The sequence below is a fragment of the Rhinolophus sinicus genome, linkage group LG09 (genome assembly GCF_036562045.2).
Source record: "Rhinolophus sinicus isolate RSC01 linkage group LG09, ASM3656204v1, whole genome shotgun sequence".
Taxonomy (NCBI): domain Eukaryota; kingdom Metazoa; phylum Chordata; class Mammalia; order Chiroptera; family Rhinolophidae; genus Rhinolophus; species Rhinolophus sinicus.
The window spans coordinates 32,634,899-32,654,910 of NC_133758.1; the positions used below are offsets into that span (position 1 = coordinate 32,634,899).

The 20,012-nt window shown below is 34.8% G+C and overlaps 1 protein-coding gene across 1 annotated transcript in view; it reads left to right on the forward strand.

The window, feature by feature from the left end:
• CCDC178 (coiled-coil domain containing 178) overlaps positions 1-20,012 on the forward strand; it is a 327,539-nt gene that overhangs the window by 287,904 nt on the left and 19,623 nt on the right. Inside the window, exon 20 of the mRNA XM_074339729.1 lies at positions 4,706-4,840. Coding sequence (XP_074195830.1) covers positions 4,706-4,840 — 135 coding nt within the window. The remainder of the gene's footprint in view (positions 1-4,705; positions 4,841-20,012) is intronic.

A 20,012-nucleotide genomic window follows, 5' to 3' on the forward strand; every position in this document is an offset into this window, starting at 1 on the left:
AAAAAGTTAAGAATTGGTTGTTAACCATTGCTGCATAACAAGTTGTCCCAAACTTTAGCAGCTTAAACCAGCAAACATTTACTTCCTCACAAAGTTTCTGAGGGTCAACCATCAGGAGCTGCTTAGCTGGGTGATTCTGACTCAGGGTCTCTCATAAAACTGCACTCCAATTGCTGGTCAAGGTAGCAGCCATCTGAAGAGGCTGGAGAATCTGCTTCCAAGATCACTCACAGCGCTGTTGGGGGAAAAGAAGAAAAAACAAACAAACTTCAGTTTCCCACCATGTGGGTCTTTCCAGAGAGCTGTTCACACGACATCGGACCTGACTTCCCCTAGATCAGTTGATCTGACAGAATTAGAAAGCGAGAAAGCCCAGGAGAGAGGCCACCATTTTGTGTGCGTGCGTGCGTGTGTGTGTTTCTTGAAAGTGACGTAATATCACTTCTGCCATATTCTGTTCTTTATAAGAGTCAGTAAGTCCAGCCCCCAGTCAAGGGGAAGGGAATTCTGCTTCACTTCTTAAAGGAAGGGATATCAAATGAGTTGAGGACCTATTTTTAAAATCATACCTATGAACACTTTTTTTCTCAGACACAGTAAATAACAAATATACTTCAACTCTACTTCACCCGATTCCTCTACAATGTGCCCCAATGTCCCCTTTCAGCTACACATAGTAAGGCTTTACTTTATTCTTGTGTCCTCCATAATGTATACCAGACAATTGTATGCTCCACCCTCACCCTAGAAAATAGCGAAAAAGGAGATGCTTTGAAATTTCTGATTTTTAATGGTGAGAACATGGGAAGGGTGTAAGGCAATATTGTGGTAGTAATATGGTTATGGTTAAACCTGAATGCTTTTGAAAACTGTAATTGGAACATCAAATGGTGTTGTTTTATTGCATGACATCAATAAAATAATATAAATCTAAATTTATATAATTAGAGGTTTTGTGTGTCATAATATATGCATTATCACATTTAGTATTAAATCCAGTTTTATGTGATACATAAGAGTTAGCAATTGTCATGAATTTATACAGGTGATCAAAATAACTTGGATTAAAAACAGAATCTATAGAATTTAATGTGTTAAAATAGGAAATGGAGGATCTTTCGTTTTTGAAAATGACAACAGTAATTTACACTATTTTACTGTCAAAGAGTATCAAGCATCAAAATCTTAAAATCTTAAAAAATGTCATGGGAGCCTAATCAAAGTTGAACATAATGTATTTTTCCAAATGTATAAACGTATATTGTATACAGTGCTCACAAATGTACACTGTATGAAATGCTCACATTGACACAAAATCGCCAATTTTGTATCTCAATACACCATGTCAAAATGGACATGGATTGATTTTTCTCTTCATGAATAGGTACATAGTGATCATTATCTCAAAAGAAGTATCAGTGAATTCCATCTTTGGGCTTCCTTCAACAAAGAACTCACAAAACAAGTACTAGAGCCAAGCTTAGCAAGTCTACTACAAATTCAGACAGGTCAGAAACCATTGTCAGAAAACTCTTCCAATTCCTTTTCACTATTTTAAATGGCTCAGAGTACACACTAGCTGTTCCCCTATCCAGCGTTCCTCATACAGCTGAATATCCTCACTTCCTCTTTCATAGAAGAAAATTGAAGGCTATGGAATTGAGGATATTTTTTTCCAAAATGACTCTTTTCCTGTTCTAATATGCTTCTCTTTAGTTCTATGAGAATATATTCATTCTCTTACAAAATTCTTGCAATATTTGTTTGGGGCTAAACAGCAGCCCAATTCATCTGTCAATGGCTCTAAATTCCACTCGTACTTCTTAGTACATGGCAAGTCCTCGAAATGCCCTTGCTATTTTCCCATCCAGTGTTTTTGTGTCCTTCAGTGACCCTTTGTGTTTCTCTACCACTGCCTCTCTCATTCCACCTCACCGTCCCTAAAATCTGAATCAGAGGACAGGGATGTAATCATTTCAGGAATAAATGAGTACATTTCAAGAATATAATCATTGGGATGTTTCTTTCTGGAAATACTGGGCTAACTGAGATTGAAGAGATCAAAAACCACTCCAATTCCTTTGGTTTTCCAACCTAAATTCTGCCATCACCTGAAGGACTTTGCCACTCACAACATAACTCTCTCTCTTTTTCTTCAGTTTTTTCTTTATATATGTTTGTGTTCTTTCCATTATTTGGTCTGTTTTTCTCTTCTCCCATTATTTGCTAAGTTCCTGAAAGTCTCATTCACTTCTTCACTTTTGCCACTAAAATTTTACCAGTTCACTTATTGAGTTATTTTTAATAACTATTTATTGAGTCATCATTGTCTGCTGCCATCTTATAAATGGGCTTTTATTATAAACACTGCCCCAAAATAGTTGTCATCATGGCTAACTCTTAGATTAAATCAACTGTCCCTCCAAGCATCTTAAATAGTTTCTCTACATATTATTGCAGATCATCTTTTGTCTTTAGTATACATATGTATGTATGTGTGTATATGTGACTTTTATAGGATATCGATTCTTTTCTCCTTAAGAATTCCTTCAGTTTTTCCCATTCCTGTTTCTTTTTCCCAGAGGCCTATTAGCTATCGATTTTCCCAAGAAACTCTTGAGATATTACTATTTCTTAGTTGATACTTAAGGAACTTCTCTATTAAGTAGCTGCAGTTAACCCTTGTATATGGACTAATTTAAGGCCCCTGTGGCTAATTCAAGCTAGAATGCAGAAAACTGAATAAATGAGACTTACTGTATACAAATACTTCTCCTCATTCAAGATGTGAATGTGGGCGATGTTACTATTCAGTTGGTTGACAAGCTCCCCCCTGTATTACCTTCCACACATTGAAGAGCTTCCACTTGAAAATAGTATCTTTATTTCAAGGAATTCCTCTAAAACTCACCTTCCTGTTATTTGCCTGTTATCATATCTGTGGATACCATAATAACAGTATAATACATAGACTAAAGTATTCTAATATCTTAATGAGTATATCACGATAAAGCATAACCCTCCATTGGCTGTCAGAGTTGGCAGAAAAATATTTTAATACTATATTAAAAGTATTAAAATATTTTATATATTAAAATATTACAGAAATGAAATTAATATTGCCAATTTTTTTCTTCGAAAAGTGAGGTTACTCTTACATTCAATGGCCTAAATTATATGAAATGCCCGTAAACTAATTCCAGGTAATGTATTTCAGCATTTAGCAAGCTGAAATATCTATAGTTTTCAAGGTTATATTTTCTTCCTAAGTTAACCAATTGACCAAAAATAGAGGCTTGATTTTTCTGTGGATTTACATTAATAGGTATGTGTTGCTTATTACAATGCATAATGAAGATAATAACAATAAGCAATTCACATGCAACACCAGATAACTATTTTAAAGTTGTTATTTTTCAGTAAACTCTTTTACTGAAATAGGCATACAGAAAAGTTCACAAGTTACATATGCACTGTTTGATGAAGTTTCACAAAGGATCTCTTACATGTAACCTTGATATGAAATTTTTGGTGTTTTTTTTTTTTTTTTCCATTCTACAAAATACACTAAAAAGAAATCAACATAAGTAATTATCCACATTTTCATAATCCAAAAGAGGTTTCAGTGATGGAATATATTATGTATAAATTTTAATATAGATTTTTACTATTAATTTGTATGAAGTTTATTTCTTTGGAAATAATTATAACAGTCCTGTATGGTGTGACTATGCTAACTGTTGAAGAACAAATGTACATTGTCTTGGTAACACTTTTTTTATTATTAAAGTTTATTGGGGTGACTATTGTTAGTAAAGTTACATAGATTTGAGGTATACACTTCTGTATTACATCATCTATAAGTCACATTGTGTGTTCACCACCCAGAGTCAGTTCTCCTTCCATCACCATATATTTGATACCCTAACACTTCTATTGTGTTTTTCTTTGGTTGGTTTTATATTAAACTTCTGAAAGGCATAGGATGCCTCATAGGAGAAGTCTTTCTTTTCCTGTATAGATTCAGTATTAAACATGTCACTACTGAATGTCGTATACACTGTAGTTTAGTGCAGTGAGATGTTTCCATGTCACATAGTCAGAGGGAGGTGGATTAATAGGGAGTTCTAGCTGGAAATTTCTTCCCTGTTATTGTTCTCCCTCAGCAGTTGATGGCTAAGTTAATTCTCTTTAGTTTTGTCATGCTCTAAAGCACACATTGCCAAGCAATGGTAAGCTTTATGAGGAAAAAAGAAGCAATGGTGTCCATCAAAGTCTTAAAGTTGCATTTTTAAACTTTGGCTTGATCTGATATGTCATTCAAAAAAGCTTTAAAAGATTATTTTTTTTAAAGAAAGGTTCAATATGTCCTGAGGCTATCGGTTTTGAGTTAAACTGGGTGAAGTAGAAATATTTTACTCATCAGCTTTGCAGTCACAGAGTTTGCCTCAGCTAGAACAAAACTGCTGAGGCATTTAGAGAAAATTAACCCCCCATCCTGGCGGCCAGATGTGACTGGTTTCTAATGAATGCACATGAGTGGGCTGAAAAATCAAAAGACTGTGAAATTCCTGTCAGGTCTGTACAGTGCAGAATGGGCTATTGACTGCTTTCTATATTTCCCTCCATCATTCTTCTTGAACACTGCCATTAATTTCCTCTCCTACTCTGACTTGTGTTTGTTCTCCCTCCCTCTTTCCTTTAGCTCTGTCAGCTGCAAAGAAGGATACACAAGGTGTGGCAGAAGTACTTCAAACTGGTGGTCCTCTACAGCCAGATGAGGCTGGCCAAGTTCCAGGCAGACTCTCAAGAGAGCATTCAGAAAATATTAGCTGTGCAGGTAGGTGATTGCAGGGAAGTAGGAAAGATCATTCTGATCTAGATTGAAAAGCAAATGATGGGTAGTGTGATGAAGCATTAAAACCATATCCCATCAGAGTTTTATAAATTTTTAACCTCTTTAATAAACTGGAATTGCATGAAGGATGAATTCAGTAAGTTAGCATACATACCATTCATACTTTGGGGGGAAAAAGAGAGTATTGGACTTATTTCTCACAAACCTCAGAATGAATTTTTATAAATACTTTTGATATAAACATATATTTTCAAATCTTCAGGCTTTGCAGTTGCCATTTGGCTGTTTCAAAAATACTGTCAACAGTTGCTTTGTGTTGCTTTTGTGTGAAATCTATTGCAGTGAGAATGACACTCTTACATTCCTTTTTTTTAACTCTTTTCTTTCCCCTTCCATTTTGCAAGAGGCTCAGCCCCTAAGAATATTTGTAGGTGACTTTATTTTTAAAATAAGCAATTTGGAATTATAAGTAGGCTTCCAGGTACATGTGGAATTTTACTATTTGTTCCAGTAAAAATTTTCAGTGAATCAATTGTTTTTATTTTAAGACTTTGATCTACTCAAATCTGATTATTTTATTCTATTTTTTTAAACAAAAAAAAAAGAGAAAATACTCCGATATATTTTAGAAACCCATGTGAAAATTACTATATTAAAATTACTTAAATCTTTTACTATTTTATATTTATAATATTTTACTATTTGAGATGTTATATTATGAAACATGACCTCCTAAAAGAAAACACACACAACCTTGTTCTATTAAAAACCAAAAACTAGAAGTACCAGTTGTATATGTATATATATATATGTATATATATACACACACATATATATGTATGTATATGTGTATATATATGTATATATGACACATTCTTTAACACCATAATTTGCATTAATTTGCAGCATAAACAATGCATGCTGAACCTAAATAAACCAAATATTTTTCTATATATTTTAATTTCATGTGTGCTTTATGATGCTTTCACCACAATTTTGTAAAGCACTTTCAAAGATCTTTGAAATTGCATTTTTACTGGTGGCTATTTTTGCTGTTTTCTTCTGAGGATATATGTATGTATGTATATATATCGGGAGTGCCAAAAAATGTATACAGTGGACACTTTGGTCAATTTTGCTCAAGCAGTATTTTGCCATATCAGAAGTGTCTGGACGCTGATGGTAACCACTTTGAGCACCTCTTGTAATTGCAAAAGTCAAATGTAACTTGCATTCATCTTTTGTTATCGGTATAGATTATTACAATTTTAATATAGTTCTTTTCCTTTCTTAAAATGTGTATGCATTTTTTGGCATCCTCTGTATATATATCCCCAATATATAAAGTATATGTACACACACACACACACACACACACAAGGCCTGTACAAACAACTCGGTAAGTTTTCATAACCTTGATATATCAGTGTCTCACAGCTGCGTTCATTATCACGTGTGGCGGTGTCTTGCTCAGTGACATTCATTATTATTGCATGTTTTTGTGTGCCGTCGTGAGAATGTCCGAGCTTGAATTAGAGCAATGAACAAACATTAAGTTTCTTGTTAAACTTGACAAGAGTGGAAATGAAATCAGGGCCATGTTAGTCCAAGTTTATGGGGATAATGCCATGAAGAAAACAGTGGTGTACAAATGGATTAAACATTTTTCTGAGGGGAGAGAACACATCACGATAAAGAGAGGTCAGGGCAGCCAGTAACGAAGAAAACATTGCAGAAATTTGTCGAATTGTGTGTCAAAATCATCCGCTGACTGTGAGAAGCATGCCAGACCAAGTAAACATCAATAGAGAAAAAGTTAGGGAAATCTGAACTGAAAATCTTGGTATGAGAAAGGTGTGTGCAAAAATGGTCCCAAAGGAGCTGACCAATGAACAAAAGCAAAGGACAGTGGAAGTTTGCCAAGACCTTTTGGAGAGGCAAGACGATGTTTTGAGCCATGTTATCACTGGTGATGAAACATGGGTGTACCAACACGACCCTGAAACAAAGTGTCAAATTGCACAATGGAAGTCAGCCAATTCTCCACGACCAAAAAAGTTCTATCAGTCCAAATCAATGTTGCTAACCTTTTTTGATATCAGAGGGATTATTCATTATGAATTTGTACCAACTAGATAAACAGTTAACCCAGTTTATTATTTGGAAGTGCTGAAAAGGCCGCGTGAAAAAGTAAGACGGTCTGAACTTTTCGCCAACAATTCATGGCTCTTGCATCACGACAATGCATCAGCTCACACAGCACTGTCTTTGAGGGAGTTTTTAGCCAGTAAACAAATAACTGCATTGGAACACCCTCCCTACTCACCTGATCTGGCCACCAATGACTACTTTCTTTACCCAAAGATAAAGGAAATATTGAAAGGAAGACATTTTGATGACATTCAGGAACATCAAGGGTAAGATGACGACAGTTCTGATGGCCATTCCAGAAAAAGAGTTCCAAAATTGCTTTGAAGGGTGGACTAGGTACTGGCTTTGGTGCATAGCTTCCCAAGGGGAGTACTTCAAAGGTGACCATAGTGATATTCAGCAATGAAGTATGTAGCACGTTTTCTAGGATGAGTTCACGAACTTCATTGTCATACCTCGTGTGTGTGTACTTTTTATAAGGATTCTATGGGAAATTGATTATAACAAAAAATGTTAAATAATAGGAGAACTTCAAAGTTTTGAAAAGTTAGTGCTTAAAAAGTGTAGGCTTAATAGAAATTCGTATGCAAACTTAAGTATAAATTACAATTGCAGTGTTTTAGAAGTCAAGAACATGTTTTGTTTAGTTCTTAAAAAGTCTGATATCATGTAGTACATTAAAAATTATGGACTGGCTATAACCTGTGATTTCCTTTTAAATACAGAGAGTGCCAAAAAAACTGTATACATATTTTAAGAAAGGAAAAAATTGTATTAAAATTGTAATAATATACACTGATAACAAGATGAATATAAGTCATGTGTATACATTTTTGGCACCCTCCAGTATTCAAAGGTAATCTGTGTGTTCTAATAATTGTCTTTGAAAAATCTCATATTTCTGTCTAAATGTAAACTCTCTTAAAAATCTGACACATGATAAATTCTCATTGTTAATTAGGGTATTTTGAAATATTGAAAATGTCAGTAGAAACTATTTGAATATTGGTAAAGTGAATTCTCAATCCATACTTTCAATAATCTTTATTCTAAATTTTTGTTAGAAATTCACCAATAAGTTCATTACCAAACTTGATTTTTAAATTACTTATTTTTATGACTGTTACATACAGTGGAAATGAAGGGATAGAAATTATAGTATAGTACCGACAGGAAGAGTCAAGTACTCAACTAGAGACAGCAGCAAGCCTGGGTTGTATTTGGGGCACTTGAGAAGCATAACTTGTTGTATCCTTTTCTTATCGACAGAAGATATCTTCAATTTAGAATATTTTGGCTTTTAATAAAAATGTGAAAATATTTTCAGGATCTTGCCATAAAACTATAGAAACACGTACAATCCTCTGAAAAATCAGATCCTGAACTTCAGTGTGGTACCTAACCCTGCTGTGCTCTCTGTGCATAACCACCACACCGCGGTTGCATTTGTAGCAGCTCATTCTTCCTACTTGTTGCTGTTCTCATCTTCCTAGAAGATTCTAAGCTCCTTCGGGCTTGTGTTTTAGGGTGTACGGTAGCAAGGCCACTAAGGAAATCTGAAAGTATCCCATGCCTATCTTGTTTTCACTTACTATATCCAATTAAAAAATAAAAACATGGTAGAGTGATTTAATATGTTTGCAGGGTGAGTCTGCAGATGTCATTCTCTACAGTTTGACTCAATGTGGCTAAAAATTGCCTAGCAGAGCAGATGCTTTTGCTCTCTTTCATATAATTTAGTAGCACATCGATATTGGGGAATTATTTAATGCTATTTAATATTTATTGCCTCTTTGGCATCTTATTTGGAAAAACACACTGGACATTAGCACATTATTTAGAGGAGAGAATGTGATGCATCTAGCTACACTGTGTAAATGAGATCTTAGACTGCATAAGCACATGTATTATGTCTGAGTAAAGGAAATGATAGGAGTCTCCTACTTTTTCAAAGGTTGAGTCCACCTACAGTATTTTAGACAAGTTTAGAAAGCATATTTGAAAGGCCATATTAATATATTAGAGAGCAGCAATATAAGAAAGATCAGGGAGAGGGAGAAATATACAACATTTAGAATGCTTAATTGTAAGGGGGGAAAAAAGACTTTGGAAGGACAAACATCTAAACGATAGCTAAGTAAAGGTCCATGCATACATACGAGGTCAAACAATTCACGAAAATGTTGCAAAGATGTTGCTAACCTTTTTTGATATCAGAGGGATTATTCATTATGAATGTGTACCAACTAGGCAAATAGTTAACCCAGTTTACTATTTGGAAGTGCTGAAAATGCTGCATGAAAAACTTAGACTACCTGAACTTTTCGCCAACAATTCATGGCTCTTGCATCACGACCATACATCAGCTCACACAGCACTGTCTGTGAAGCAGTTTTTAGCCAGTAAACAAATGACTGTGTTGGAACACCCTCCCTACTCACCTCATCTGGCCCCCATTGATTTCTTTCTTTACCTGAAGGTAAAGGAAATATTGAAAGGAAGACATTTTGATGACATTCAGGACATCAAGGGTAATACGACAACACCTCTGATGGCCTTTCCAGAAAGAGTTCCAAAATTGCTTTGAAGGATGGACTAGGTCCTGGCATCAGTGCATAGCTTCCCAAGGGGAGTGCTTTGAAGGTGACTGTAGTGATATTCAAAAATGAGGTATATAGCACTTTTTCTAGGATGTGTTTGCGAACTTAATTGTCAGACCTCAGACATTGTTGAACTCCAGAGGGCAATACCTGCACCAGTGATGGATGAGTTTGGAAGGTGTGTTTGGGCTCAATGGAGTGCATATTCTAACAACTTTTGCTGGCCAGTCATGCAGTGTTGGTGCTCAAGCAGAAGTCACCGCAGTGGTTGAGGGACAGTGAATGACCAGAGAGCACCTCCTCAAGCAGCCCCAGTCCCAGAACATTCCTCTGACCTCCTCGCACAAATTTCTGTGTATGTGTCTTTATCTCCTCACTTACTAGAACATGAGCCTTCTCAGTTAAAAAGCATGTCTTGTTTGTTCATCTTTATCTCCATGGCACTAACTATAGTTCTCAAAACATAGGTACTCAAAAATATTTGTTGAGAGGATTGTTATGTGAGTTAGAGAATTGGTTTATTAAGATTGAGCGTGATAACTTCAAAGGTTCTTTCCAGCTCTAGGTGCCTACAATTCTGTAAGTTAATAAACAAAAGCATTCTTAAGGTATTTTACCAGAAACTTTGATAGTACAGAAGTAAGGCGCTTAATCATTTCTCTCTCTCTCTCTCTCTCTCTCTCTCTCTCTCTCTCTCTCTCTCTCTCACACACACTCACACACACACACACTCACTACATACAGGGATAGCCCAATTTTCTATATCTGGAAGAGAACTCTACAAATGTAAAGAAGCCAGAAAAAAACACAGGATAAAAGCATAAAATCACTTAACAATGTGGTATAAAAGAAAAACTCTGAGGCTATGTGATCTTTTTAAAGACAAGAAATTATAGGAATTTGGACTTTTAAAATATATACATTTAGAGATGTTATGGTTAACAAATACAATTAAATGCTAAATCTTACCAGTTAATTCTAAATAGTAGAGAAAGTATTTTAATATAGTTGCCAATAATTTAAGAATTTCTACTAGAAGTCTAAAAATAAGATTTGACACTGCCAAACTACTAGAGAAAATACCATAAAAATTGGAAAAATTAATAAATGCAGGAAGGACAGGAAAAGTGTAAAAATGTATAAAATAAATTCAACCATATTAGTGATCATAATAACTGTATATGGTTTCATTACACAGTTTAAAGTACAGATTTACAGATTGGTCATACAAGCAAAATCCATTTCATTTAGAAGAGATGCACCTTAGACAAGTAGAAAGTGAACAAAACGTCCAGAAAAAAATAATAAGTTCTAATTTAAAAACCAGGGGAGTAGGCAGAGGAAGAGTGAGTCTTCAAGGCAAAAATAATTACAACATTCAAATATAGATATTTCCTATTCATAAAATATATAGCTTGTTAAAGTATGTCAATCATGAACTTAATGCACATGACAACATAATTTAAGAATCTGTAAAGTTAGAACTGATCGAAAGCCAGAGAAAATGTTAAAACTTTACAATCACAATGGGAAATACTAGCACATCTCCTTGAACTTTTAAAAAATCAAAATAAAAGAGCATCACATATCAAAGCCTGTGAGTTTTTACTCAACTATGAAGAACTTCAACTTCAGCAAACACATTAATGTAATTTGATATAATGAGAGATTAGAGGAGAAAGACTATATGTGATTACTCTGTATGTTCTAGAACAATTTGCTAACAAGAGCAACATACTTTAAGTCACAAAATAGTTTAGAACAAAACTCCTTTAACTTGATAACATATACTAAATGATAAATTACCAGAAGCATTTTATTAAAATTAGGGTAAAAATAAGGAATCCTGCTATCATCATTACTGTGCATCACTGCACTGAAGCCTTAGCAGTAAGTCATGAAAAATGATTAAGAGGTACAGATACTGTGGGGGAAAATGGCAAAACTATCATTATTATCTGACAACATGGTGCTTCTCTTACAAAATCTAGGAAAATCAACCAGAAAAGCATTAGAATTAATGACAGTTACTTAAAATGGCAACCTGAAGTATAAAGATTCTAAGAATAAACCTGATAGATCAATTTTTTTTTTGGAGAGAGCTACTAAACAATAATGAAAAGATACATGCAAAAACCTAAATAAAATTAAATATGTATCATTTTTATGAATGAGAAGATTATACATATTGGAAAGATGCCAATTTTTAAAAATCTCAACATTTGAAAAATTTGTAAATTCAAAACAATCATACTCAAAATCCAGATAGAATTTTTCAGTGAAGCTTGAAAAGGTTTTTATAAATGCATTTGGAAGATAAAAATCCACAAGTATAGCGCTGACATTTTTTTAAAAGAAAATTTGTTTTTAGGTTGGGGTCAGGAACTTTGGACACTGGGTATCAAAACATATCAGAAAGCTATATTAATGAAATTAAAACAGCATAATATTGATTCAGGAATAGATAAAAGGATCTATAAAACAGAGTAGAACCATTTGTAAATTTTTTCTTTGCAGGGTCAGATAGTAAATATTTTTATATTTGCAGGACATACATTCTCTGTTGTAACTTCTCAACTCTGCTTTGTAACAGGAAAGCAGCCTTAGAAAATAGTATATGAATGGATCTAACTGTGCTGCAATAAAATTTGATTTACAAAACTGGCAGCAGGCTTGAAGTTGCTCATTGAAATAGGGAATCCAGGAATGCCCCACACATATTTGGAATTTAGAATATAATGAGAGTAGGATTTCAAATTGTGTATGAGGTTGCACTACTCACTAGTCAGTTATCTCAGGGATACTAATATATATCTAAGCGGTAGAGTAAAATAGATTATTTTATATATTTATAAAGATTATAGAATAATTATTAAAAATCCACAAAATATTTTTTAAAAATATAAGATAATGAATGGTAGGAAAGCCCTTCTTAAATGAGGGGAGAAAACCATTAAGAAAAATACTGTTAGATTGCATAAAAATAAAAACCTTTTCATGAAAAAAGATACAATAATCAACAAAACGAACAAAATTATTTACCCTCACGAATTTACATTTCAATGGGTAAAATAAGACAGTAAACAAACAAGTCAAAGTTATAGTAGTGCTATGTGCTAAGAAAAAATAAAACAGGGAAGGGGCATATGAAATGACAGGAGAGGTAGTGAAATGCATTTTGGCAAGGCATTTTGCTTAATTATTTGTGTAAATAAATAAATCGTTCAGAATAGTTTAAAGAGTAAATCTTTGATATTGTTGTTGTGTAGTCCCTAGTTTTGCGTTGAACTGAAAATAGAGATTTAACAACTCTGAATACTGGAGTTTGAGTTTCGGACTAGGCTAGTTGGAGAGTTGGTTGGTTGCTTGTTTGGTGGTATCACCTGGGATGTGGAATAGGTATAAACAGCACCAACCCAAGACTTGCTGTAAAGAATTAGATGAGATGATGTGTGTGATGTGCCCTGCACCGGTAAACAATTTACAACCTTAATTCAGTTTCTTCTATTTTTCCCCTGATACTGTTGTAAAATGATGATGAGAATATAACAACTTCTTGCCAAACATTGCCCCAATTAATTAATCACAGAAGCATTTATAGCTTCCAATCTTTCTACCTTCAGGAATTTGCAATTCCAAGTCTGACATTTTAAACTCTTGGGAATTCAAGAAACTACAATAGTAAGTGCACTTCTAGTCATATAATGTAACAAAAGAAATGCTTGGTTAATTAAAATGATTTTTGCTCAACATTTTGAAGTATGCATAAACTAAAAGAAGAATTAAACAAATGTTCTAAGCTAAAACCCAAATAAATGAGCCACATTTTAACCAAGATCTCCTATTAAGTGTAAAAATCACCATTCCACTTTCAACCAAGGATGACTATAGTAAGATTTAAATGCCTGTTGCCAAAAGTCAATTCAGAGCCAGAAAATTGTGGGTGGAAGGGAATTTATAAGTTGATTTCTTCTATACCCCCACCTTTAGGACTGACTGTCTCATTATCTTTCTACGATAAAAGATGCCTTTAGAATTCCATTTTGAAATGTATATTTCCACAACGTGTTGAAACACCGATTTCACTCTGTACGTATTGAATGCCAATAGAATGCATATAATATACATGATGGTGTTTGACCTTAAGTAGTTGACAATTAAGTTGAAGAATATCAATTAAATTCAAGACACCTTTTTGGGGGGTTCACCTACTATGTGAAAGACATTTTGCTAGACACTGAGTGTCCAAAGGTGGAAGATATAATTTCTATCTTCAAAGAGCTTGCAGTCTTATAGAGGAGGCAGACACAATATGTTGTGTAAATATAAATGATGGCTGCGAATGTGAGGTCAGTTTTCTGAAGGGGATAACTCCTAAATAAAATCTTAAAAGGTGAGGGGACATCAACAAAAGGTGAGGAGGGGGGGTCATAGAAAGAGAAATGGCTAGAACAAAGATAAAGATATGTAAGAATTAAGCTGCATCATGCACCATGTACAGGGGAAATGAAAACTAATTTTTATTGTTGGAGAATAAAAATGCAAGGCATGGAATATCAAGAGCAGATATACAAAATATTAGGGAATATCTAGTAATATGGTTAAGTGTTTCCAGGTATAAACAGTGTGCTTTTTGTTTGGCCAGGAAGTGGAAAGAGCTTCTTAGGCCTGAATTCAGAGCAATAATACCTTTGTAAGAGAGATGGGACTTGAAACAGGATGCCAGGAATGAGTAACTGAAGAAAAATAAAGCAAGGGGAACATTGTGTGACGGAGGGAAGGGAACACCTTCAAGCAGAGGAAGTATGAGAGACTTGGAAAACAGATTTCAGGGCTATGGATTAGACATTGTTCTTTCATTTTCTTTTCTTTAACAATGTGTTTATCTAGTCCTTACTATATGCCAGACACTGTCATCATTGCTTCATAAATTATAAATCATTTCATTCTCAAAGAACCCTAGGAAGTGCTATCATAGTCTCCCCATTATGGAAAAGAAAACTGAAGCACATAAAGATTATATTATTTTGCCCGGGGTCACATAGCTAATAGAAGAAACAGGATTTAACCCAGGTAGTTTGGCTGCAGGATACTTGCTCTTAACCAGCATACTATGGCAGTTTTCTTTGTCTCTGTTATTGAGATTACATAGTCTCAGAGGAAGACAGTGAAAGACAAGAGATAAAGTAAGGTCTTAAATAAGGCCACAGATAATAGGCTGACTGATTTAGGTTTGATATTCCAGAAATGCATGAGCATTCAGTAAATAATTCTTAATCATTGGTTTATCAAACCAAGTGCTAAAATTTTGGCATGTAACCCTTAGTATTTCTTATCTTTGGGGAGGGAGAGAATATCCCCCTCTTACCTTTCTTTAGTTCTTATGGCTGGACTAGTAATAAAATAATAAAATTGATACTGGCTAGATTAACAGGAAAAAATGCTAATTTAATACGTGCACATGGGAAAATCACAATACAATGCTCAGATCATAAAATGAAGCTCAAAGAAGTGAACTCGGCACCTTTTTATGTAGACAAAGTAACAATAAATTTGTGAGAAATAGACATGACCAAGAAAGTTAGTGCTCAATAGACAGGAATCCAAGCAAGTTTTGCTATTTGTTTGTGAGGAATTTAAACAAAGTAGTAAATTAGAAAAGAGGCCATAAGAGTTGATTATACAGACTTTCTGGCTCTGAGTTGTCTCACTCTTAGTGGTGTCTCACTCTTAGTGGTGCCAAGGGATCAAGAAAGTATCAAGGTGGCCTTTCTGGCATTGGCTGTTTATCAAGTAACTTTAATTCTGAGTAATCAGTATGCCATTGTGAGATATTTGGGGGCAGTCTGTCTTGGGCCTCAAAAGTCTCATGTTATTATCATGGCTTAACTTACCAGCTACCAGAGGGAAAGTATAAAAATGATATAGTCATTTTGGTGGAAAGCATGAATTACAGCTCCAATAAACTCAAAGAAGCCCCCCAAAAGATATATACAAGGTGCAATCAAACAATACAGTGAATATTTAAACTTAAAAAAATTATTACATTAAAAGACACACTGCCATTAATCCCCCTCAAAATACTCCCCCTCACTTCGAACATACTTATCCTATTGTTCTTGCCACTTTCTGAAGCAGTTCTGGAAGTCCTCTTTAGTGAGTGTCTTTTGTTGCCCTGTTGTGGCTGCCTCCATGTCATGAACAATTTTGACTTTGGGGAAGAGCCACAAGTCTCTCGGTGCCAGATCTGGTGAATAAGGTGGATGAGGACACAACGTAATGTTTTTATTTGACAGAAATTGCTGTACCAGAAGCGATGTGTGACACAGAGCGTTGTCATGATGGAGGATGATTTACAGCATACTTTAAAACACACCGTAGCTCACACCCAACTGACTGCACCAAACAAGTTGAAACTTGTCATATGCTGTTACTAAGGTTCAATGTGCCTGTCATGCAGAGACTCAGCTACCGTTTCCCACGCAAGAATGCAGGATATGGTGAGGCCAAAAAGGAACACCAACAGAGCCAAAAATAGGGGAGTCTTACCACTATATTCTTGCTGATGGCTGGGTGGGAGACACAGGAAGCAGGAGCCACACTATGCGCAATCTGCTGTCTGCTTCTCTGCCAACCAACCAACCTCACTGGCTAGCTGCAATCCATGCTTGCTAGCATAACCACGGCAGTCACATTAGTGGCTGTGGCTAACTGGTAATAGCTGATGGCCACCCAGCCACAGTGGATGGCCATCTCATTATAGCTGATGGCCATCTAATAACCAAGCCAGCACCCTTCCACATGAGGCCGAGAGCCTGGAAACTGCTCTCTGGGACTCTGTCCCTACAGTGCTCCTTCCTGTATTGAAGATCCCTGCCTTTTTGTTGGATGGCACTCGGTGGCAGCAGCCATCACCATGTTTTGTGATCACAACAGAAAGGTTCTATGTCACACATCACTTCTGGTATGCCAGTTTCTATCAAAAACAACATGTATGTTGTGTCTTCCTCCACCTTATTCCCTGAGTCTGGCATGGTGCGATTTCTGGCTCTTGCCCAAAGTCAAAATGACCATGAAAGGTAAACATTTTGAATCGACTCAGGACAGCGAGGCAGTCACAACAGTGCAACTAAAGACATGGAAGAGGATTTCCTGAACTGCTTCAGAAAGTAGCAAAAACGATGGGATAAGTGTGTTCCAAGTGAGGGGGAGTATTTTGAGAGGGTTAATGGCAATGTGTCTTTTACTATGATAAATTTTTTTATTTAAACATTCACAATATTTTTTGATAACACTTGTACGTAAAAATCATACTTAGGTACATTGTAGTCAATTCCTGGAAACTAACAGTAAAGAAAATTAAAGATAAAATTTAAAAGCAGCCAGAGAAATGAAAATCAAAAATTACCTGTAAGATCTCATCAGAAACTGTGGAGATCAAAAAACATAGAAGAATATCTTTAAACTGCTGAAAGAAAAATAGTGCCCCAGAGTTCTCTACCTAGCAAAAATATTGATTCTGTAGACCTAAATTCAATCATATCAAAAGTTACATTGAATATAAATTGACTAAAAGCCCAACTAAAAAACAGATATAGTCACAGTCAATAAATATACAGGATTCAGACTTAATTATCTAAAAATTATACACTTCAAATATGAAGACACTGATAGGGTAAAAGTAAAAGGATGGAAAAATACATGTCATGCAACACCAAGCATGAGTTGGAAAGGCTATAATTAATCAGACAAGTTAAATTTCATAACTAGAAAATTACCAGGGATCAAGAGGATTGTTTTATTAAGAGAATAAATCGATTTATCAAGCACATATAACAATCCTAAATGTATATGAATCTAATAAGAAAATTTCAAAAACACCTTAAGCAAGTATTGAGGAAACTTAAAGTAGAAACAAAAATATGCATAGTTTGAGATTTCAACACTTCTCTCTAGGATTTGATAGAACATACAAAGAGAAAATTAATAAGAACATGGACGAATTGAACAACGCTATCAATCACTTGACCTAATTGACATTTATAGAGAGAGCATTCTATGCAACAATAGCTGAATACATTATTTTAAGTGCATATGGAACATTTCCAAATATAGACTATATACTGATTTGTAAAACAAGTCCCAATAAATTTAAAAGGATTGAATAGTGACGAATATGTTTTCTGAGCACAGTGGAATTATTAGAAATCAATAATTAAAAGATATTTGGGAAACTCCCCAAATATTTGGAAATGAACGCACTTCTGTATCAAGGTGTCCAAAATTGAATTATAAGCAAAATTAGAAAATATTTTGAACAAAATTAAGTTCATGCAAGATTAACCCCCTGTAATAGAATCAGCAATTCAAGGGGCCATGAAGCCAATGTTGTCCGTTGGGTAGATTTAGAGGGACTGCCTGGGTGATCACAGGTCTGGGGTAGTGCAGAGTACAGAATGAGGTCAGAGAAATGATCAGGGTCACATCTCCAGTGCGCCCAACTTAGGGAGTATTTTTATTTTTTAATTAGCACTTAACTTAGTGTTTAACGTGTAGAACCTAGGCTAGCACCTAGAAGCATCCCAATAAAGATGTTGAATAAATGAAGTTCTTGACTGTTAATGTTATCGAGTTAATTTTGTTCTTTTCATATGATGACTTGGCTGCCAAACAATTGATTTGAGTGTCTTTAAGAGCTTCTTTATTCCCCATAGCCTCTATACTCCTATTTCCTGTCTCCCTCAAAGTGGTTTCCACTCTGTTCCTAACCTTTCACTCTCTAATTCTTTGTTTCTTATTCATCACCTATGATATTAGTCTTCTGACTCTTTCATCTCTCAAAATACCTACAAGATTCTCTCTAACAGCATCTATGAGTGTCTGCCTGTAGGTAACAATGGCAATGTTGTATCACCTATCTTCCTTCCATTTGAAAATAAACACAGGAGAATCTCAATTCACATATTGATATCGAAGATGGAAATACATTCATTTCACACATATATCAATGTGATGTAGATTCAGGAGGTTAATAAAGCACTCATCTGTATTCAATTTAATGCATTAAATTATCTACTCCCTTTATTCTGTTAAATAGCATGTTAAAACCAAAATGTATTGCTGTTTTTAAATTTTAAAATAAGATAAGCATATTTATAATTGTTTTTATTAAGATATAAATTTTATGTGTTCTGATTTTTTCTTGGACTTAAAATAATACCCAGCATCTTTATTATTTTTAAATTCACTTTATACAGGCAGTACATTTTTCAAGTGAGGGAGCCATGTCAATGATGTGGGGGAGAGGAGTTTTTCAAAGACAACTTTAAGTTTGAAAATTAGTGACTAATGAAGCATATCCAGTAGGTATTTTTCATACAACTTAGCATCATCATTATATAATGATGCTGCTTTGATGTGAGTTTAACTCAAACACATGATTTTTCATCCCAAAGTATCAAGATTATAGAACAATGAACAGTGTGGTTATAATGAGGAAGACATTAAGATAAATTTTAATAAAGTACTAAAGAGATAAAATTTGAAGTAGCCTTGTTATACACAAATGGTGCCAAGTCTACCATAGATAAAGAGAAAATCATGAAAATGAAGAAAATGAGTTAGGAAACCTTAATGTGGGAATGGAGTGTTACACAAGTTAAGATAAACAAGTTCCAATGTTTAAAATTTCATATAGTGTACACCAAATGAGAACTACAGTACTTTCCACTACATCTCCTCCCTCAGTCCAACACAATGAAAGAAGTTTTACCTTTGAATTTTCATTCTTGTATGGATCTGCTTATATTCTTGTAAGGGGAAAGTAATCTAGCATGTTGGCCAAATCTGGATTTTAAAACTCTTCTCATTCCTTTCCACTGCATCAGATTCCCCAGTTAGAAAAAGGAATATTTTCCATCTTAATTCTGATGACCTCCCTAAAATGAACTGAAGTCCAGGCAAATATAGGAAATTTACCTTATGTTTACATAGCAGTTTTCAGTTTTATGCATATCTGATTTTTCAATTATAACAACAATCTCTGATAGGATCAGAGGACCTGTTGCCCTATGTAAGGGGGTTGGTAATTGAACTGTAGAGAAGTTGAGGGACTTGTTCAAACACTCATGAGTAGCAAGTGATGAAACTTTCAATTAACATCTCGTCAACTATGATTTCTACCTCCCATCCCTCTGAATTAAAAATCAGTCTAAGATCGCTTTACATTGAACCTTTGTTTGAGTCACTCCCCTAGGAAGATGGAAGGTAACAGATCCACATAATTAAAGTCTCAGTCTGGGACAGTTAAGTCATGAGGAAATATGAAAGGACTATCATTACATTATGGAATGTATAGACTTCTTTGCCTTTCTGATTATGAACCTGTTTCAGTTAATTGGCAG